The 18531-nt window shown below is 41.0% G+C and overlaps 1 protein-coding gene across 6 annotated transcripts in view; it reads left to right on the forward strand.

Moving 5' to 3' along the window:
- Crag (DENN domain-containing protein Crag) overlaps positions 1–18531 on the forward strand; it is a 346089-nt gene that overhangs the window by 39020 nt on the left and 288538 nt on the right. For 5 of the 6 annotated variants that reach the window (XM_071666290.1, XM_071666288.1, XM_071666289.1 and 2 more), the window contains exons 1-4: positions 804–954; positions 13131–13621; positions 13851–13976; positions 16519–16663. In XM_071666290.1, coding sequence (XP_071522391.1) covers positions 859–954; positions 13131–13621; positions 13851–13976; positions 16519–16663 — 858 coding nt within the window. In that variant the 5' untranslated portion in view covers positions 804–858. Of the gene's footprint in view, positions 1–803; positions 955–13130; positions 13622–13850; positions 13977–16518; positions 16664–18531 lie in introns of those variants that run through there. The other variant, XM_071666294.1, reaches the window with a different exon arrangement.

Consider the following 18531-nt stretch of genomic DNA (forward strand, 5'->3'; position numbering starts at 1 on the left):
AGAATTTAATGATACCTCTCACCCCAACTCTCATTTGCCCTCTTTTTCACCTCTTGCACCTTTCTCTTGACCTCCTGCCTCTTTCTTTTATACATCTCTCAGTCATTTGCACTACTTCCCAGCAAAAACCTTCCAAATGCCTCCCTCTTCTCTTTCACTAACAATTTGACTTCTTCTTCCCACCACTCACTACCCTTTCTAATCTGCCCACCTCCCACGCTTCTCATGCCACAAGCATCTTTTGTGCAAGCCATCACTGCTTCCCAAAGTACATCCTATTCCAACCCCCACTCCCCTTACGTCATTTGCTCTCACCTTTTGCCATTCTTCACTCAATATCTCCTGACAGTTCCTCACACAAGTCTCCTTGCCAAGCTCACTTACTCTCACCACTCTCTTCACCCCAACATTCTCTCTTCTTTTCTGAAAACCTTTACAATTCTTCACCTTCGCCTCCACAAGATAGTGGTCAGACATCCCTCCAGCTGCCCCTCTCAACACATAAACATCCAAAAGTCTCACTTTTACATCCCTATCAATTAACACGTAATCCAATAATGCTCTCTGGCCATCTCTCCTACTCACATACGTATACTTATGTGTATCTCTTTTTAAACTAGATATTCCCAATCACCACTCATTTTCAGCACACAAATCCACAAGGACTTCATCATTTTCCTTTACAACACTGATCACCCCATGTACACCAATTATACCCTCAACTGCCACATTACTCACCTTTGCATTCAAAGCATTATCTTCATATCATCTCATAACTGATTTTCACTATCATTCACTGATTCCCTATGCATTGTTGGTTGCAGACGAGCAAGTGATAATGCTGCGTGCAACGAACTGATGGTGTCAGATATCTGTGTTATTATGACCAATCGTGGTGACCAGGCACCTCACTCCTACTGCACTATTGATCGGAACCTTAATAAAGGAACTATGGTTAGTTTGAATGAACGTGAATGTGTCTTAATCCTGTATAACATTTTGAAATATAGAGATAATGTGCAAATTTTTTACCAAGCACTAGGGTCACCATACTTCTCTGATTATGAAAGTATTAGAGCTAGCAGCATTATCCAAAATATTTGCCACTTAGCAGTGCATGTTAACTTCACTAGTTTGTAAATTAAGTAGTTCTCTTCCTCTTTTTCAGTGTTTTTTCTTTGTGTATTTTTTCATTGAAATACTAATACTGTCAGTGGACTGAACCAGGGCATGTGAAACGTTTGGGGTAAATCACAGAAAGGTCTGCAGGACGTGGATGTGAATAGGGAGTTGTGGTTTTGGTGCTTTACACATGACAGCTAGAGACTGTGTATGAATGAATGTGGCCATTTTTGTCTGTTTTCCTGGTGCTACCTCACAGATGCAAGGGATGGCAATGCTATTTCCTGTAAGGCAGTGTGGCGCCGGGAAGGGATGAAGGCAAGCGAGTATAAAAATGTACTTTTGTATATTAGGTACAGTAGGGTTGAGGGTCAAGTCAATTGGGAGGTGAGTTTGAATGGAGAAAAACTGGAGGAAGTGAAGTGTTTTAGATATCTGGGAGTGGATCTGGCAGCGGATGGAACCATGGAAGCGGAAGTGGATCATAGGGTGGGGGAGGGGGCGAAAATCCTGGGGGCCTTGAAGAATGTGTGGAAGTCGAGAACATTATCTCGGAAAGCAAAAATGGGTATGTTTGAAGGAATAGTGGTTCCAACAATGTTGTATGGTTGCGAGGCGTGGGCTATGGATAGAGTTGTGCGCAGGAGGATGGATGTGCTGGAAATGAGATGTTTGAGGACAATGTGTGGTGTGAGGTGGTTTGATCGAGTGAGTAACGTAAGGGTAAGAGAGATGTGTGGAAATAAAAAGAGCATGGTTGAGAGAGCAGAAGAGGGTGTTTTGAAGTGGTTTGGGCACATGGAGAGGATGAGTGAGGAAAGATTGACCAAGAGGATATATGTGTCGGAGGTGGAGGGAACAAGAAGAGGGAGACCAAATTGGAGGTGGAAAGATGGAGTGAAAAAGATTTTGTGTGATCGGGGCCTGAACATGCAGGAGGGTGAAAGGAGGGCAAGGAATAGAGTGAATTGGAGCGATGTGGTATACCGGGGTTGACGTGCTGTCAGTGGATTGAAGCAAGGCATGTGAAGCGTCTGGGGTAAACCATGGAAAGCTGTGTAGGTATGTATATTTGCGTGTGTGGACGTATGTATATACATGTGTATGGGGGGGGGGGGGTTGGGCCATTTCTTTCGTCTGTTTCCTTGCGCTACCTCGCAAACGCGGGAGACAGCGACAAAGTATAATAATAATAATAATTGATATGTTCATGTATGTATGTGTGTGTGTATGGGCATGTATGTATATATGTGTGTATATGAATGGATTGGTCTTTCTTCATCTGTTTCTTGGCACTAACTCACTGATGTGGGAAATGGCAATCAAGTATAATAACAATGATAACTGATACTGGAATTATTGTAGTAAGCCTATCTTTTGTGCTGTTAGACACAGGAAAACTAGTAGGTAGTAATTGCTTGGCACTCAACGACCAGGGAGGAATATTACCACTACTACCCAGTATCAGGAGGGTTTGTGATGGCTGTGTGGTGAGCCAGCTCATCAGTGGTATTATTAAAGTGCACTCCTCTCACCCAAGTAGCTGTCTTTTCTTTCTGTCACACCCACACATGATGCTTGACTCACACAGTTCATTCTTCGTAACTCGATTTTTCTGCAGTGAGCACCATGTGCTAGCACTACCTTTTGGCATGATAGTATGAGCAGTAGATAGAAACATATAGGCTGGAGATAAGGTAGTAAAGTTATTTAGAAGTAGAAGATAGGAACATTATGCTGGAGCTTTTGGTAGTAGTCAGTAGGAACACTAAGTAGGAGCCTCTGCAGACACTGCGCTGGAGTTACCCTCTACCAGTGGCCTGTTAAGGATGAAGCACTAAAGGCTAAGAAGCGATACTGGAGTTCACTAGTTGTAGACTGTTGCTTTGGCCACCCCCTTGAGGGAATTCCAGTCAGGAACAGGCATCAGAGATAGATAGATAGATAGATAGACATGAAAATTATGAAACCATCCTCTGTAAGTCAGTCATGTATGTATCTATCTATATCTCTGATGCCTGTTCCCTTTCGGAACTCCCTCAAGGGGGTGACCATAGCAATAGAGTCTCCACAACTAGTGAACTCCAGTGCTGCTTCTTAACCATTAGTGCCTCACCCTAAACAGGCCACTGGCAGAGGGCAAGTCTAGTGCAGTGTTTGCATAGGCTCCTACTAAATGTACCTACTGGCTGCCTTTACCTAATGCTCCTGTCTAATATTCCAACCAGCTGCTTCTACCTAATGTTTCTACTTAATGCTCCTACCTAAATATTCCTACCTACTACTTCTATCTATTGCCCCAACCAATTTGGCTAAAAGGCAAGGCTAGCACATAGCACTCACCACAGGAAAATCTAAAGTTATGAAGAATGAGCTCTGTGACTTCAGTGCTGCCAGGTGTTATGTGTGACAAGGAGAGATCATTTGTTTGTGGACAGAATGCCAGTAGTCTACATGTGGGTAAGGCAGAAAGACAAGATGGCAACCTGGGTCAGAGGAGTGCAGCTTAACAACCTCTGAAGTGCTGGCACACTACACAACCATCACTAACCCTCATGATACACAGGTATGTAGTACTGGTAATATACTTCCTTGGTCGTTGGCTGCCTACCAACTGCTACCTATACATCTATCTATCTATCTATCTATCTATCTATATCTGATGCCCGTTCCCTTGTGGAACTCCTCAAGGGGTTGGCTACGGCAGTAGAATCTCCCTAACTAGTAATGCTTGTGTCTACCTATACCTCTCTCTTGTTACTGTGCATTTTGTCCATAATGTGAGTGGTTCACACAGAATCTTATCCAAGCAAGCTGTTGTTCACATATACTTCCTCCTTGACCCCTCTTAGACTTGTACTCCTTCACTTTCTCCATCCAGTTTCATTTTAGTCCTCTTTTAGTTTCTGTACTTGTACTCAGATGCACAGTTAATCCTTTTCACATTCATTCATTTCACCTGATCCTGCCATATAGAATCTGGAAAATGCGTATGATAGGGTTGAAAGAGATTATAAGTGGAAGGAGTTATGAGTGTATAGTGTGGGAGGAAGGATGGCAAGAAGCACACTCCATCTTGCCTGTGTTTCTACCCTGCTAAACTTAATCACTATACTCTTCTTCACATTAATTCAGAAGTTTCTCCTTAACCCACACTTTTCCAAACTGAGACACCAGCTTCTGCTGTTTTTTTTAGTTGAGTCTCCCACCAGAGCTGTGTCATCAGCAAACAGCAAAACCCCTCATAGGCTCCCCAGACCCTTAACACTCTTCAGCCTGCCCCATTCTCCAGGCCCCTCACATTTACCTCCTTCACCACTCTCTCCATAAGCAGATCAGACCTCCTTGGTAACATCACATACTCTTGTTGCAGACCCACCTTTAACTGGAACCATTCACTTTCCTCTATTCCTATTTGCAAACATACCCTGCTTTCTTGACAGCAGCTCTTCACTGCTTGTAGCTTTCCTTTTACACCATATATTTGTTACCCCTTCCATAAAACATGTCAGTCAATCCTGTCATACCCTTTCTCCAGATCCATAAACACCATATATGAATCCTCTGTTTCCCTAAGTATCTTTCATGCAGAGCCTTCAAAGCATTCTGTTTCATTTCTGAAGCCACATTTTTTTCTCGGTGTTTTTATTTATTTGTTTGTTATGGTATGAGAGTTTTACGCTTGTAGGCCCTGTCTCTTGTACTTTATGTACCATCAAGAAGACTTTCAAGTCTTTGTGAGAGTCCAGAATTCACCATCTCTTTGCTTAAGCCATCTAGCCATCTGCTACCCTTACACTAAACCAGTATATCTTTACATTTTTCTTAACCATCCTCTTTTCAATTCCTGATCATGGATGATGATCATCATCATCCGGTTGATTTGGGAACTTATAGGCTGTTATCAGGTTTCTAAGCTGATGGAGAGAGTTAGGTGATTATTGGTGCGTATGCACCTGTGGTCAAAAACAAAGAAATTTCTTTTAATAATGATACATACTCACACATATAAGTGCAGTACATACATATGCATATCAACATATACATATATATCTACATAAACATACACAAGCATATACAGAATGGAAAAAGGTGAGAACAAAGGATGTAAGGGGAGTGGGGGAGGAATGGGATATATTTAGGGAAGCAGTGATGGCTTGTGCAAAAGATGCTTGTGGCATGAGAAGCGTGGGAGGCGGGCAGATTAGAAAGGGTAGTGAGTGGTGGGATGAAGAAGTAAGATTATCAGTGAAAGAGAAGAGAGAGGCATTTGGACGATTTTTGGAGGGAAATAATGCAAATGAGTGGGAGATGTATTAAAGAAAGAGGCAGGAGGTCAAGAAAAAGAGGGCAAATGAGAGTTGGGGTGAGAGAATATCATTAAATTTTAGGGAGAATAAAAAGATGCTCTGTGGAAGGTATTAAGAATATATGGTGTGGGAGGCAAGTTGTTAGAAGCAGTGAAAAGTTTTTATCGAGGATGTAGGGCGTGTGTACGTGTAGGAAGAGAGGAAAGTGGTTGGTTCTCAGTGAATGTAGGTTTGCGGCAGGGGTGTGTGATGTCTCATGGTTGTTTAATTTGTTTATGGATGGGGTTGTTAGGGAGGTGAATGCAAGAGTTTTGGAAAGAGGGGCATGTATGAAGTCTGTTGTGGATGAGAGAGCTTGGGAAGTGAGTCAGTTGTTGTTCGCTGATGATACAGCGCTGGTGGCTGATTCATGTGAGAAACTGCAGAAGCTGGTGACTGAGTTTGGTAAAGTGTGTGAAAGAAGAAAGTTAAGAGTTAATGTGAATAAGAGCAAGGTTATTAGGTACAGTAGGGTTGAGGGTCAAGTCAATTGGGAGGTAAGTTTGAATGGAGAAAAACTGGAGGAAGTAAAGTGTTTTAGATATCTGGGAGTGGATCTGGCAGCGGATGGAACCGTGGAAGCGGAAGTGGATCATAGGGTGGGGGAGGGGGCGAAAATCCTGGGAGCCTTGAAGAATGTGTGGAAGTCGAGAACATTATCTCGGAAAGCAAAAATGGGTATGTTTGAAGGAATAGTGGTTCCAACAATGTTGTATGGTTGCGAGGCGTGGGCTATGGATAGAGTTGTGCGCAGGAGGGTGGATGTGCTGGAAATGAGATGTTTGAGGACAGTGTGTGGTGTGAGGTGGTTTGATCGAGTAAGTAATGTAATGTTAAGAGAGATGTGTGGAAATAAAAAGAGCATCGTTGAGAGAGCAGAAGAGGGTGTTTTGAAATGGTTTGGGCACATGGAGAGAATGAGTGAGGAAAGATTGACCAAGAGGATATATGTGTCGAAGGTGGAGGGAACGAGGAGAAGTGGGAGACCAAATTGGAGGTGGAAAGATGGAGTGAAAAAGATTTTGAGTGATCGGGGCCTGAACATGCAGGAGGGTGAAAGGCGGGCAAGGAATAGAGTGAATTGGATCGATGTGATATACCGGGGTTGACGTGCTGTCAGTGGATTGAATCAGGGCATGTGATGCGTCTGGGGTAAACCATGGAAAGTTGTGTGGGGCCTGGATGTGGAAAGGGAGCTGTGGTTTCGGGCATTATTGCATGACAGCTAGAGACTGAATGTGAACGAATGGGGCCTTTGTTGTCTTTTCCTAGCGCTACCTCACACACGAGTGGGGAGGGGGATGGTATTCCATGTGTGGCGAGGTGGCAATGGGAATGAATAAAGGCAGACAGTGTGAATTGTGTGCATGGGTATATATGTATAAGTCTGTGTGTGTATATATATGTGCACATTGAGATGTATAGGTATGTATATTTGCGTGTGTGGACGTGTATGTATATACATGTGTATGGGGGTGGGTTGGGCCATTTCTTTAGTCTGTTTCCTTGCGCTACCTCGCAAACGCGGGAGACAGCGACAAAGCAAAATAAATAAATAAAAATAAAAAAGATGTTTTGGAAGGAGGTAAATAGAGTGTGTAAGACAAGGGAACGAATGGGAACATCAGTGAAGGGGGCTAATGGGGAGGTGATAACAAGTAGTGGTGATATGAGAAGGAGATGAAGTGAGTATTTTGAAGGTTTTTGAATGTGTTTGATGATAGAGTGGCAGATATAGGGTGTTTTGGTCGAGGTGGTGTGCAAAGTGAGAGAATTAGGGAGAATGATTTGGTAAACAGAGAAGTAGTAGTAAAAGCTTTGCGGAAGATGATAGCCAGCAAGGCAGCGGGTTTGGATGGTATGGCAGTGGAATTTATTAAAAAAGGGGATGACTGTATTGTTGACTGGTTGGTAAGGGTATTTAATGTATGTATGATTCATGGTGAGGTGCCTGAGGACTGGCAGAATGGTTGCATAGTGCCATTGTACAAAGGCAAAGGGGATAAGAGTGAGTACTCGAATTACAGAGGTATAAGTTTGTTAAGTATTCCTGGTAAATTATATGGGAGGGTATTGATGGAGAGGGTGAAGGCATGTACAGAGCATCAGATTGGGGAAGAGCAGTGTGGTTTCAGAAGTGGTAGAGGGTGTGTGGATCAGGTGTTGCTTTGAAAAATGTATGTGAGAAACACTTAGAAAAGCAAATGAATTTGTATGTAGCATTTATGGATCTGGAGAAGGCATATGATAGAGTTGATAGAGATGCTCTGTGGAAGGTATTAAGAATATATGGTGTGGGAGGTAAGTTGTTAGAAGTAGTGAAAAGTTTTTATCGAGAATGTAAAGCATGTGTACGTGTAGGAAGAGAGGAAAGTGATTGGTTCTCAGTGAATGTTGGTTTGCAGCAGGGGTGCGTCATGTCTCCTTGGTTGTTTAATTTGTTTATGGATGGGGTTGTTAGGGAGGTGAATGCAAGAGTTTTGGAAAGAGGGGCAAGTATGCAGTTTGTTGTGGATGAGAGAGCTTGGGAAGTGAGTCAGTTGCTGTTTGCTGATGATACAGCACTGGTGGCTGATTCGAGTGAGAAACTGCAGAAGCTGGTGACAGAGTTTGGTAAAGTGTGTGAAAGAAGAAAGCTGAGAGTAAATGTGAATAAGAGCAAGGTTATTAGGTACAGTAGGGTTGAGGGACAAGTCAATTGGGAGGTAAGTTTGAATGGAGGAAAACTGGAGGAAGTGAAGTGTTTTAGATATCAGTCACCCCCTTTTTTTTTATAAATTCCACTGCAATGCCATCCCAATCGGCCACTTTGCTGGCTTTCACCTTCCGCAAAGCTTTCACTACCTCTTCTCTGTTTACCGTACCATTCTCCCTGGCCCTCTCACTTTGCACACTACCTTGACCAAAACACCCTATATCTACCACTCTATCATTAAACACATTCAACAAACCTTCAAAATACTCACTCCATCTCCTTCTCACTTCACCACTACATCATATTATCTCCCCATTTGCTCCCTTCATTGACGTTCCCATTTGTATTCTAGTCTTACGCACTTTATTTACCTCCTTCCAAAACGTCTTCTTATTCTCCCTAGAATTTAATGATACCTCTCACCCCAACTCTCATTTGCCCTCTTTTTCACCTCTTGCACCTTTCTCTTGACCTCCTGCCTCTTTCTTTTATACATCTCTCAGTCATTTGCACTACTTCCCAGCAAAAACCTTCCAAATGCCTCCCTCTTCTCTTTCACTAACAATTTGACTTCTTCTTCCCACCACTCACTACCCTTTCTAATCTGCCCACCTCCCACGCTTCTCATGCCACAAGCATCTTTTGTGCAAGCCATCACTGCTTCCCAAAGTACATCCTATTCCAACCCCCACTCCCCTTACGTCATTTGCTCTCACCTTTTGCCATTCTTCACTCAATATCTCCTGACAGTTCCTCACACAAGTCTCCTTGCCAAGCTCACTTACTCTCACCACTCTCTTCACCCCAACATTCTCTCTTCTTTTCTGAAAACCTCTACAAATCTTTACCTTCGCCTCCACAAGATTATGATCAGACATCCCTCCAGCTGCCCCCGCAACACATTAACATCCAAAAGTCTCTCTTTCATGTGCCTATCAATTAACACGTAATCCAATAGCGCTCTTTGGCCATCTCTCCTACTTTTTTTTTTTTTTCGCTGTCTCCCGCGTTTGCGAGGTAGCGCAAGGAAACAGACGAAAGAAATGGCCCAACCCACCCCCATACACATGTATATACATACGTCCACACACGCAAATATACATACCTACACAGCTTTCCATGGTTTACCCCAGACGCTTCACATGCCTTGATTCAATCCACTGACAGCACGTCAACCCCGGTATACCACATCGATCCAATTCACTCTATTCCTTGCTCTCCTTACACCCTCCTGCATGTTCAGGCCCCGATCACACAAAATCTTTTTCACTCCATCTTTCCACCTCCAATTTGGTCTCCCTCTTCTCCTCGTTCCCTCCACCTCCGACACATATATTCTCTTGGTCAATCTTTCCTCACTCATTCTCTCCATGTGCCCGAACCATTTCAAAACACCCTCTTCTGCTCTCTCAACCACGCTCTTTTTATTTCCACACATCTCTCTTACCCTTACGTTACTCGATCAAACCACCTCACACCACACATTGTCCTCAAACATCTCATTTCCAGCACATCCATCCTCCTGCGCTCAACTCTATCCATAGCCCACGCCTCGCAACCATACAACATTGTTGGAACCACTATTCCTTCAAACATACCCATTTTTGCTTTCCGAGATAATGTTCTCGTATTCCACACATTCTTCAAGGCTCCCAGAATTTTCGCCCCCTCCCCCACCCTATGATCCACTTCCGTTTCCATGGTTCCATCCGCTGCCAGATCCACTCCCAGATATCTAAACCACTTCACTTCCTCCAGTTTTTCTCCATTCAAACTCACCTCCCAATTGACTTGACCCTTAACCCTACTGTACCTAATAACCTTGCTCTTATTCACATTTACTCTTAACTTTCTTCTTTCACACACTTTACCAAACTCAGTCACCAGCTTCTGCAGTTTCTCACATGAATCAGCCACCAGCGCTGTATCATCAGCGAACAACAACTGACTCACTTCCCAAGCTCTCTCATCCCCAACAGACTTCATACTTGCCCCTCTTTCCAAAACTCTTGCATTCACCTCCCTAACAACTCCATCCATAAACAAATTAAACAACCATGGAGACATCACACACCCCTGCCGCAAACCTACATTCACTGAGAACCAATCACTTTCCTCTCTTCCTACACGTACACATGCCTTACATCCTCGATAAAAACTTTTCACTGCTTCTAACAACTTTCCTCCCACACCATATATTCTTAATACCTTCCACAGAGCATCTCTATCAACTCTATCATATGCCTTCTCCAGATCCATAAATGCTACATACAAATCCATTTGCTTTTCTAAGTATTTCTCACATACATTCTTCAAAGCAAACACCTGATCCACACATCCTCTACCACTTCTGAAACCACACTGCTCTTCCCCAATCTGATGCTCTGTACATGCCTTCACCCTCTCAATCAATATCCTCCCATATAATTTACCAGGAATACTCAACAAACTTATACCTCTGTAATTTGAGCACTCACTCTTATCCCCTATGCCTTTGTACAATGGCACTATGCACGCATTCCGCCAATCCTCAGGCACCTCACCATGATTCATACATACATTAAATAACCTTACCAACCAGTCAACAATACAGTCACCCCCTTTTTTAATAAATTCCACTGCAATACCATCCAAACCTGCTGCCTTGCCGGCTTTCATCTTCTGCAAAGCTTTTACTACCTCTTCTCTGTTTACCAAATCATTTTCCCTAACCCTCTCACATTGCACACCACCTCTCCTACTTACATACGTATACTTATGTATATCTCATTTTAAACTAGGTATTCTCAATCACCGTTCCTTTTTCAGCACTCAAATCCACATGCTCTTCACGATTTTCATTTACAACACCGAACACCACATGTACACCAGCTATACCCTCAACTGCCACGTTACTCACCTTCGCATTCAAATCACCCATCACTATAACCTAGTCTCATGCATCAAAGCTGCTAACACACTCCCTCATCCGCTCCCAAAACACTTGCCTCTCATGATCTTTCTTCTCATGACCTAGTGCCACTCTGTCCCACAGGAAACAGCATCACAACCCCCTGCATCAGCGACGTAGTGCCAGGAAACAGACGAAAAAAGGCCACGCTTGCTCCCACTCAGTCTCTAGCTGTCATGTGTAATGCATCAAAACCACAGCTCCCTATCCACATCCATGCTCCACAGATCTTTCCATGGTTTACCCGAGATGTTTAACATGCTCTGGTTCAGTCCATGACAGCACCTTCAACCCCAATATACCATATCAATCCAATTCAATCTATTCCAAGCACGCCTTTCCACCTCCTGCATGTTTAGGCCCCGATCACTCAAAATCTTTTTCACTTTATCCTTCCACCTCCAATTGCTCTCCAGCTTCTCCTTGTTTCCACCACCTTTGACACATATATCCACTCAGTCAACCTTTCCTCACTCATTCTCTCTATATGTCCAAACCATTGCACCACACCTTCTTCTGCTTTGTCATCCACAATCTTTTTATTACCACATGCCTGTTACCCTTACATAACTTACTCGGTCAAACCACCTCACACCTCATGATGCCCTCTTAACATTTTATTTCCAACATGTCAACCCTCTTTTGTACAACCCTATCTATAGCCCATGCCTCACAACCATACACTATTGTTAGTACTACTATTCCTTCAAACATACCCATTTTTGCTCTCCAAGATAATGTTCTCTCTTTCCACACATTTTTCATTGCTTCCAGACCCCCCCCCCCCCCTCCTGTGGATCACTTCTGTTCCCATGGCTCCATTTGCTGCCAAGTCCACTCCCAGATATCTAAAACACTTCCTCAATTTTTCCCCAATCCAATTTTTCTCCAATTTAAACTTACGTCCCAACTAACATATCCCTCAACCCTGCTGAACCTAATAACCTATTTCTTATTCACATTTACTCTCAATTTTCTCCTTTCACACACTTTTCCAAAGTCAGTCGCCAACTTCTGCAGTTTCTTACTCTACTCAGCCACCATTACTGTATCATCGGTGAACAACTATTGACTCACTTCCCAGGCCTTCTCATCCCCAACAAATGGAATACTCACCCCTCTTTCCAAAACTCTACATTTACCTCCCTAGCCACCCCATCCATAAACAAATTACACAACCATTGGGATGTCACACCCCTGCCACAGACTGACCTTCTCTGGGAATCACTCGCTCTCCTCTTTTCCTACTCTTACACATGCCTTCTTTATAAAAAAAATTTTACAAGTTCCTTGTTTGATTTAATGTTATATCCCTTGGTTACTCTATCCCTACATCTCTCATGCAACAATTCCTTGTTTATGTCATTAATCTGCTTTTAAATCTTAATGGTTGTGATCAGGTCACCCTTCATTCTTCTCTCTCTCAAGGAGGGCAGATTTAAAGCTTTTAACCTTTCCATTAAACTGGACCATCTTAATTTTGCATCTTTATTGCTGTCTTGTAGACCTTCTTTATTAGATATTTATACTTGTTCAGGTGCAGTAACCAAAGCTGAAAAACATATTCTTGTTTTGGCCATTAGGGGTGAGGCAGTAAAGGCTAAGAAGCAGCTCAGGAGTTTACTAGTTATGGACGCTCTGGTGCCATGGCCTCTTCATTGAGGGAGTTCCAGTTGGAACAGGCATCAGAGATATAGATAGATAGATAGTACTTCTTTATATCTTTTTTTTATTAAGTTTCTAACATAATTTCTTGTGTCCTCTGGTCACTCTATCCCTACATCTCTTAAAGAACTGCTATCTGTGCACATCATCAGCCTGTTTTAAAAACTTAGCAGTTGTGATAGGTCACCCCTAACTCTTCTCTACTTCAAGGTGGGCAAATTCAAAGACTTTAGCCTTTCTCTGTAACTTAGCTTTCTTAATTCTTTGTGTATGTGTGTATATTTTTATGTATGTTGTTCCAATTGTAGTACTTATGGTATCAGCTACAAAAAATTATTTTGTTTTCTAGGTTGGTTCAGACATCTATGTATGCTACAAAAAGTCAATGAATCGGTCAAACTACATAGCATACACAGCTGGTGTACTTGACCACTTCCCATTTAACCATCGTCCTGGCTTTCCCATACCAACTGACTTGGCACTCTTCTGCCTTCCTATGGGTGCCACCCTTGAGTCATGGCCAGCACAAGCTGTCAAGCCTCAGCCTGTCTTCTCCACCTTTGTCCTTACAGTCACTGCTGGAGAAGGGAATACTGAGGCTGTAGAAAAAGTGTATGGTGCAGCAGTCACATTTTATGAAAAATTTCCACATAACCACCTAACTCAGGAGCAGAGAGAGATCCTCAAACTTAATGAGCACTTTGGAAGACACAACATTGTCCACACTAACAAGTGCATCTGCATTCTATCTCGCTGGCCTTTTTTTGACACATTTGATAGATTCTTGAAATACCTTCATAATATGGCAAACTCAGGACCACATGCAGTTCCCCTAGAGAGGTTAGTTTTTACTTATTATTTTGTTTTAACCTATGTATATAACTCACTCTCTCAGACATCTTACAAACTTGTTGATTTTTTTATTATTCTGTTTATTCTCATTTTCCTTTATGTTTTGTATTTGTATCATATGCAAAGGTATAATTGATTCTGAAGATTCCTCATACATTCTATTGTGACAGTGTACTGATAATCCATTGTAGCTGGTTTGTTATAACATTTCATTCAGGTACATCTACCACTTTCTGGAGTGTGTGCCATTTCCCAGTGCAAGAAGACCAAGAATCCTCATCCAACTGGATGCCAAAGAGCGGATTTCTCTTGCACAGCCTGAAGACTCTCCTATAAGCTTAAGGTAGGAAATTAGGCTTGTTTGTTCATTAAATCCTTGCTTCTTAAAGGGCACAAAGGTTTAGCACTTCGATTCTACAATTGAAGCCTTGTTATCAATGTTAAAAACTTCTTTGATATCTACTTCTTCCAGCTAACTGACGGATTCTGAAAGCCTTTTTGACATTTTCAACAATATCTTTGTACCACAGAGCAGAGAATAAGAAAAACACACAGTGAATAATGCACATAGGTCTGGTGGTGACAATTTGCAACAAACTGGTGCCAGCAGAGCATCAGAGCCTGGCATGGGTAATTGAAGTCAGGTTTGGAATTTTCCACTTGTAACGACATGCTGCCACTCAAAAAGTTTGGGATTTTGGAGCATTTAGGATTTTGGATTTTCAGATTAGGGATGCTCAACCCGTATATGCTAGCCCCCACCTTGTTCTAGAACATTCCACTTTTATATTCTTTACATCACAGTCAAGATTACTTTCCTTTTATGGTCATGAGCATGTTCAACATCCCCCAGATCAGTATCATTATCATTAGTGCCCCAGAGATAGTCTCTAATTGCCTGGTTAAAGTGTGCATAGCTGCATGGTTGTTGCAAAAAGCGGAAGGTGCTTATGTTTGAGATAGACAGGGTTGTTACATGGGTAACTGACATGGCATGATTTTTTTCATTAAGCTGACTATAGTTGCTTGTGACATTGGGCAACCTTGCATACCAGAAAAGCATACCTTCGAATTTAAATGAAGGCTAGAAGAGGCAACCTTTCCAAGTCTTCATTTGAGCAGTTGCTCTAGTCTTCTGAGCAAGTCCTCTGGCTTTACAAAGGATTAATTCATCTTCATCTTGAGTACTTCTCTTACATCTAGGAAGTTTTTAGTCCACCTTATCAGCTCTCCTTGTCTGGCTTCTGCCCTAGAGAGCTGGATGCTTTTATACCCCTGTCATAAGATAGATCATGAAATACCATGCAAGCATTTGCATTTAGTGATGACTGTGTGGCCATTGGTACTCAAGGATGAGCTGTTGTTGTATTTGTTTCTATCCTCACACTTCAGAGCTTTGGAATTTCTTATTGTCTTATGTCTCCAAATTGCTATGAAATGCTCCCTTTTAAAATGCGTTTTCCATTTTCCTCTAAATTCTTCAAACATTTGTCGTCTTATTTGTCCTTCACTTTAAAGTCTTTTCACTTCTCAAATGAGGCCTAGCTTTGATGTGGACTTTTGTTTGTGGTGGAAACCTAAGCATGAAAAAAATGGATATAGTTCTAGTTCAAGTAGTTCACATTTGTTGATGATTTTCAGCAAAGGGGGATAAATTTGTAAATGTAGCATTTTAGAAGAACTAATATGTATTCTCTAAGTGAATATAATTGCTATTCTTTGTAAATAACTTGCATTTTTGAACACAGTTGAGTGCAGAAGTTTGTATTGTTAAAGAGACTGATTACTGTTGTTTGACTGTTCATTGACTCATACCTACCATTCACCCATCCACCCAATGAGTTATGTTTGATCTTGTCCTCTGGTATGTAGAACTTATTCCTGCTTTTGGAAGCAGTTCTGATTCATGCAGTAGGTTAGCATAGGTAATGCCAGGTGGTGGTTTGTTTTATTTGGCTCTGGTTGGCTTCCCCCTGTAGGGTCAATTATTAGGGATGGTGTAAGTAAGAATAAGTTAGAGAGGGATGTTATTAAAATTCTCATAGGAAGCAGAGTTGATGAACAGTTCACTGATGAGCATGCTATAGGCTTTGTGAAATTTTTTAAGTTAGTATATAGCAGAACCAACCTCACAAAAAATCCCCAGAATTGATTACAGCTAATGAAGTTGTAGTTATTGATATCACCATCTTCAACACACTGCTTTTGCCACAATGTAAGTGAAGCATGTATGCTATAACATCAACTGTACAAGAAGTGAGTGTGATGGTGAATTCATGGAATTCAGCTTCATTAATGAAACACTTTGTGTGGAAATATTGTCATTGCACAACAAAACATGCACCTCAGTGTACCAGAGTTGTGGTACATTGATTAACCCATTCACTATAGCTGGTTAAACACCTAAGGGTATCCTATGTGGCACTTTAGAGAATTTTTTTTCAATATATCTACTAAACCATTACAGAATAGATGGTACATCATTGTAAAACCAAACTTATATGCTTAATTAGCCATCAGACTTGAAGTTTTAGGGTAAAAGGTATGGCCAGGCATGTGACATATACATAACAGCCAAAGTGAATTGATCAACTGTCCTTTTCATGTTTGTTTTTATATTTTTTCATTTGTCTATTTATCCATGAGGCTGCATCAATTTGGTCCAATTGTAGCAAGTAAATCACCTGCATTATTATACTGAAATGTCATGAAAGCTAATTTTGGGTTTGCATTGCCCATTTTGAGTTTTATTGAATTTGTTAATAGTTTTAACATTTCATGTATTACTTTGAACTCATTGCATCTTTAATGAGGTGTATGATGATGGAGTGAGATTAGTTTGCAAATTCTTTGTGAAAACAGACTGATCAAGCAGTATATTTCAGTGGTGCCAAGTTTCGTCAGTTAGTGATGAATCTGCGTCCGGAGGGTTGCCTGACTGTTCTTATGTTTGCACTGACGGAACAGAAGATCCTCCTGCACTCTCTCAGACCAGATGTTCTTACTGCTGTTGCTGAGGCTATCAGCATGGTGAGTAGATGGACATCTTAATATGCCATCATATTTCATTTTGTATATTGGTGTAATTGATGCATTTTTCTTATTTCTTATTGTATGTACAGTGTTCCCTGTTGAATGTTTTTTTTTTTTAATTATTCAGTTATTATGCCTTAACAGGATAGAATTCTTCTTTGATGGCTATAGAACACCAGATGTTTTCAGTACAGGTATGTGGTTTTTTTTATCTGGCTTCCCAAAATCAGATTTTAGAAAAATTGGGCTGATTTTGATAATGTTCCATTAAAGAAAACATTTCAGAAGTCCAAAAATATTTTTCCAAAATGGGATAGTAGCAGTGTGTCTTTTTATATCTGGTCCCATTACCCAATTTGATATGTACACTTGTGCACTACCTCCAAGTGTTGCAGTCATAATGCTTGGGACCAAAAGGTCTTCTGGAATTCAACAGACCTATTTGAGGGACCTGCATAAGACAGTATTTCAATTCTCTAGTATTTTACAATTTGCAGTATATGTCTGCATCTAGATTTACTTCATCATTCCCCAACCCTCACAGTATTGTTGTGTTCACAAATTAACCCTCAGTCTTTTATCTTTATACTTATTTTGTGCTGAAATTAATGTCATCTGCCAAGCATCAAGCAGATAGAAAATAAATTACCATCCACCCCATTACATACTGCCAGTCACTTTCATGTTTGCAGAATTGACCCATTTTTTTGTATTTGCTTATGATTTTTGTGGAAAATGAAATACAAGAAAATTGTTTGATGGTCTTATCCTTTATTTGTATGTGCAGATTGCTGAAAACAAGAAACTTTTAGAAATAAACGGAATCTATGAAAACCTTACCAGAGGATGATCAAGTTTTGGTCAAATATATGCTCTGAACGCGGGAGACAGCGACAAAGTATAATAATAATGATAATAGTTTACTTAACATTTCCTTATATCTATACTTAAATGGTGTTTTGATTTTCGTCATGAGCAAGTTCATTTCCTTAACAGTTTTCATGGGGAGCTTTGATGACAGGTTAGACATAATGTTGCCTCTTGTCTCTTCTTTCCACCTTTCATTAACCCCTCTTTATTTCAGTTAAGGGCCAGCCTTGATGCAGTCTTGTAACTGAGGTTGAAGCCCCAAATGTATAAGAAAAAACTTTCAGCTACACAGTTTCTGTAGTATATATGAATAATGAGATATTTAAAAAGTAAAAAGAATATTCCTATCAAGTAGTCTGAAGAGGGCAGCATGTATGTGTGTGCTTAGTTCTGGCACACTAAGTGTCAATATACAGTGGGATTGTAGGTAGAGTTTCTGGTAAAATAGATATATCTCTGTATACCAGTAGTATATATGCTGATTGATATTGAATTTTAACTTCACAAATTTTATAAGCTTTTCAGCATTATGTCTTAAGTGTCAGCTTGACTGGAAAAAATATGTTAAGTGCTAGTTGTGGAAGAGATGCAGAGAAAAGCCATTAATCAATAGCTCAGTAGAATTGAAGGTGTTAAGTTTAAAAATCCCATATTTTGAAAGAGTTAAGACTTATTACATTTACAGTGGGAACAACAGTGATATTTAGTGAAAGATAAGTCAATGCCCATTCAAGGGCCATGTATGCAGTGAGAGCACTTGATCACCTCTTCTGATTAGTTGTCATAACTTGACATTTACAGACCTATCATTTTTTGGGACCAAAGCCCAATTCACCAATCAGCCAAACAGATCCTAAGCTTCTATATCCTTATGTGAAAGTGATAGAAAAATTAACAATGAAAAATTTACACCAAACAGTTGATGCCACGGATGCTTATCATTTAGGATCAGAAACTGCAGTATAGAATTGCAGCCATCAAAGTAAATAAAAGTT

Source organism: Panulirus ornatus, chromosome 11 (genome assembly GCF_036320965.1).
Source record: "Panulirus ornatus isolate Po-2019 chromosome 11, ASM3632096v1, whole genome shotgun sequence".
Classification (NCBI taxonomy): domain Eukaryota; kingdom Metazoa; phylum Arthropoda; class Malacostraca; order Decapoda; family Palinuridae; genus Panulirus; species Panulirus ornatus.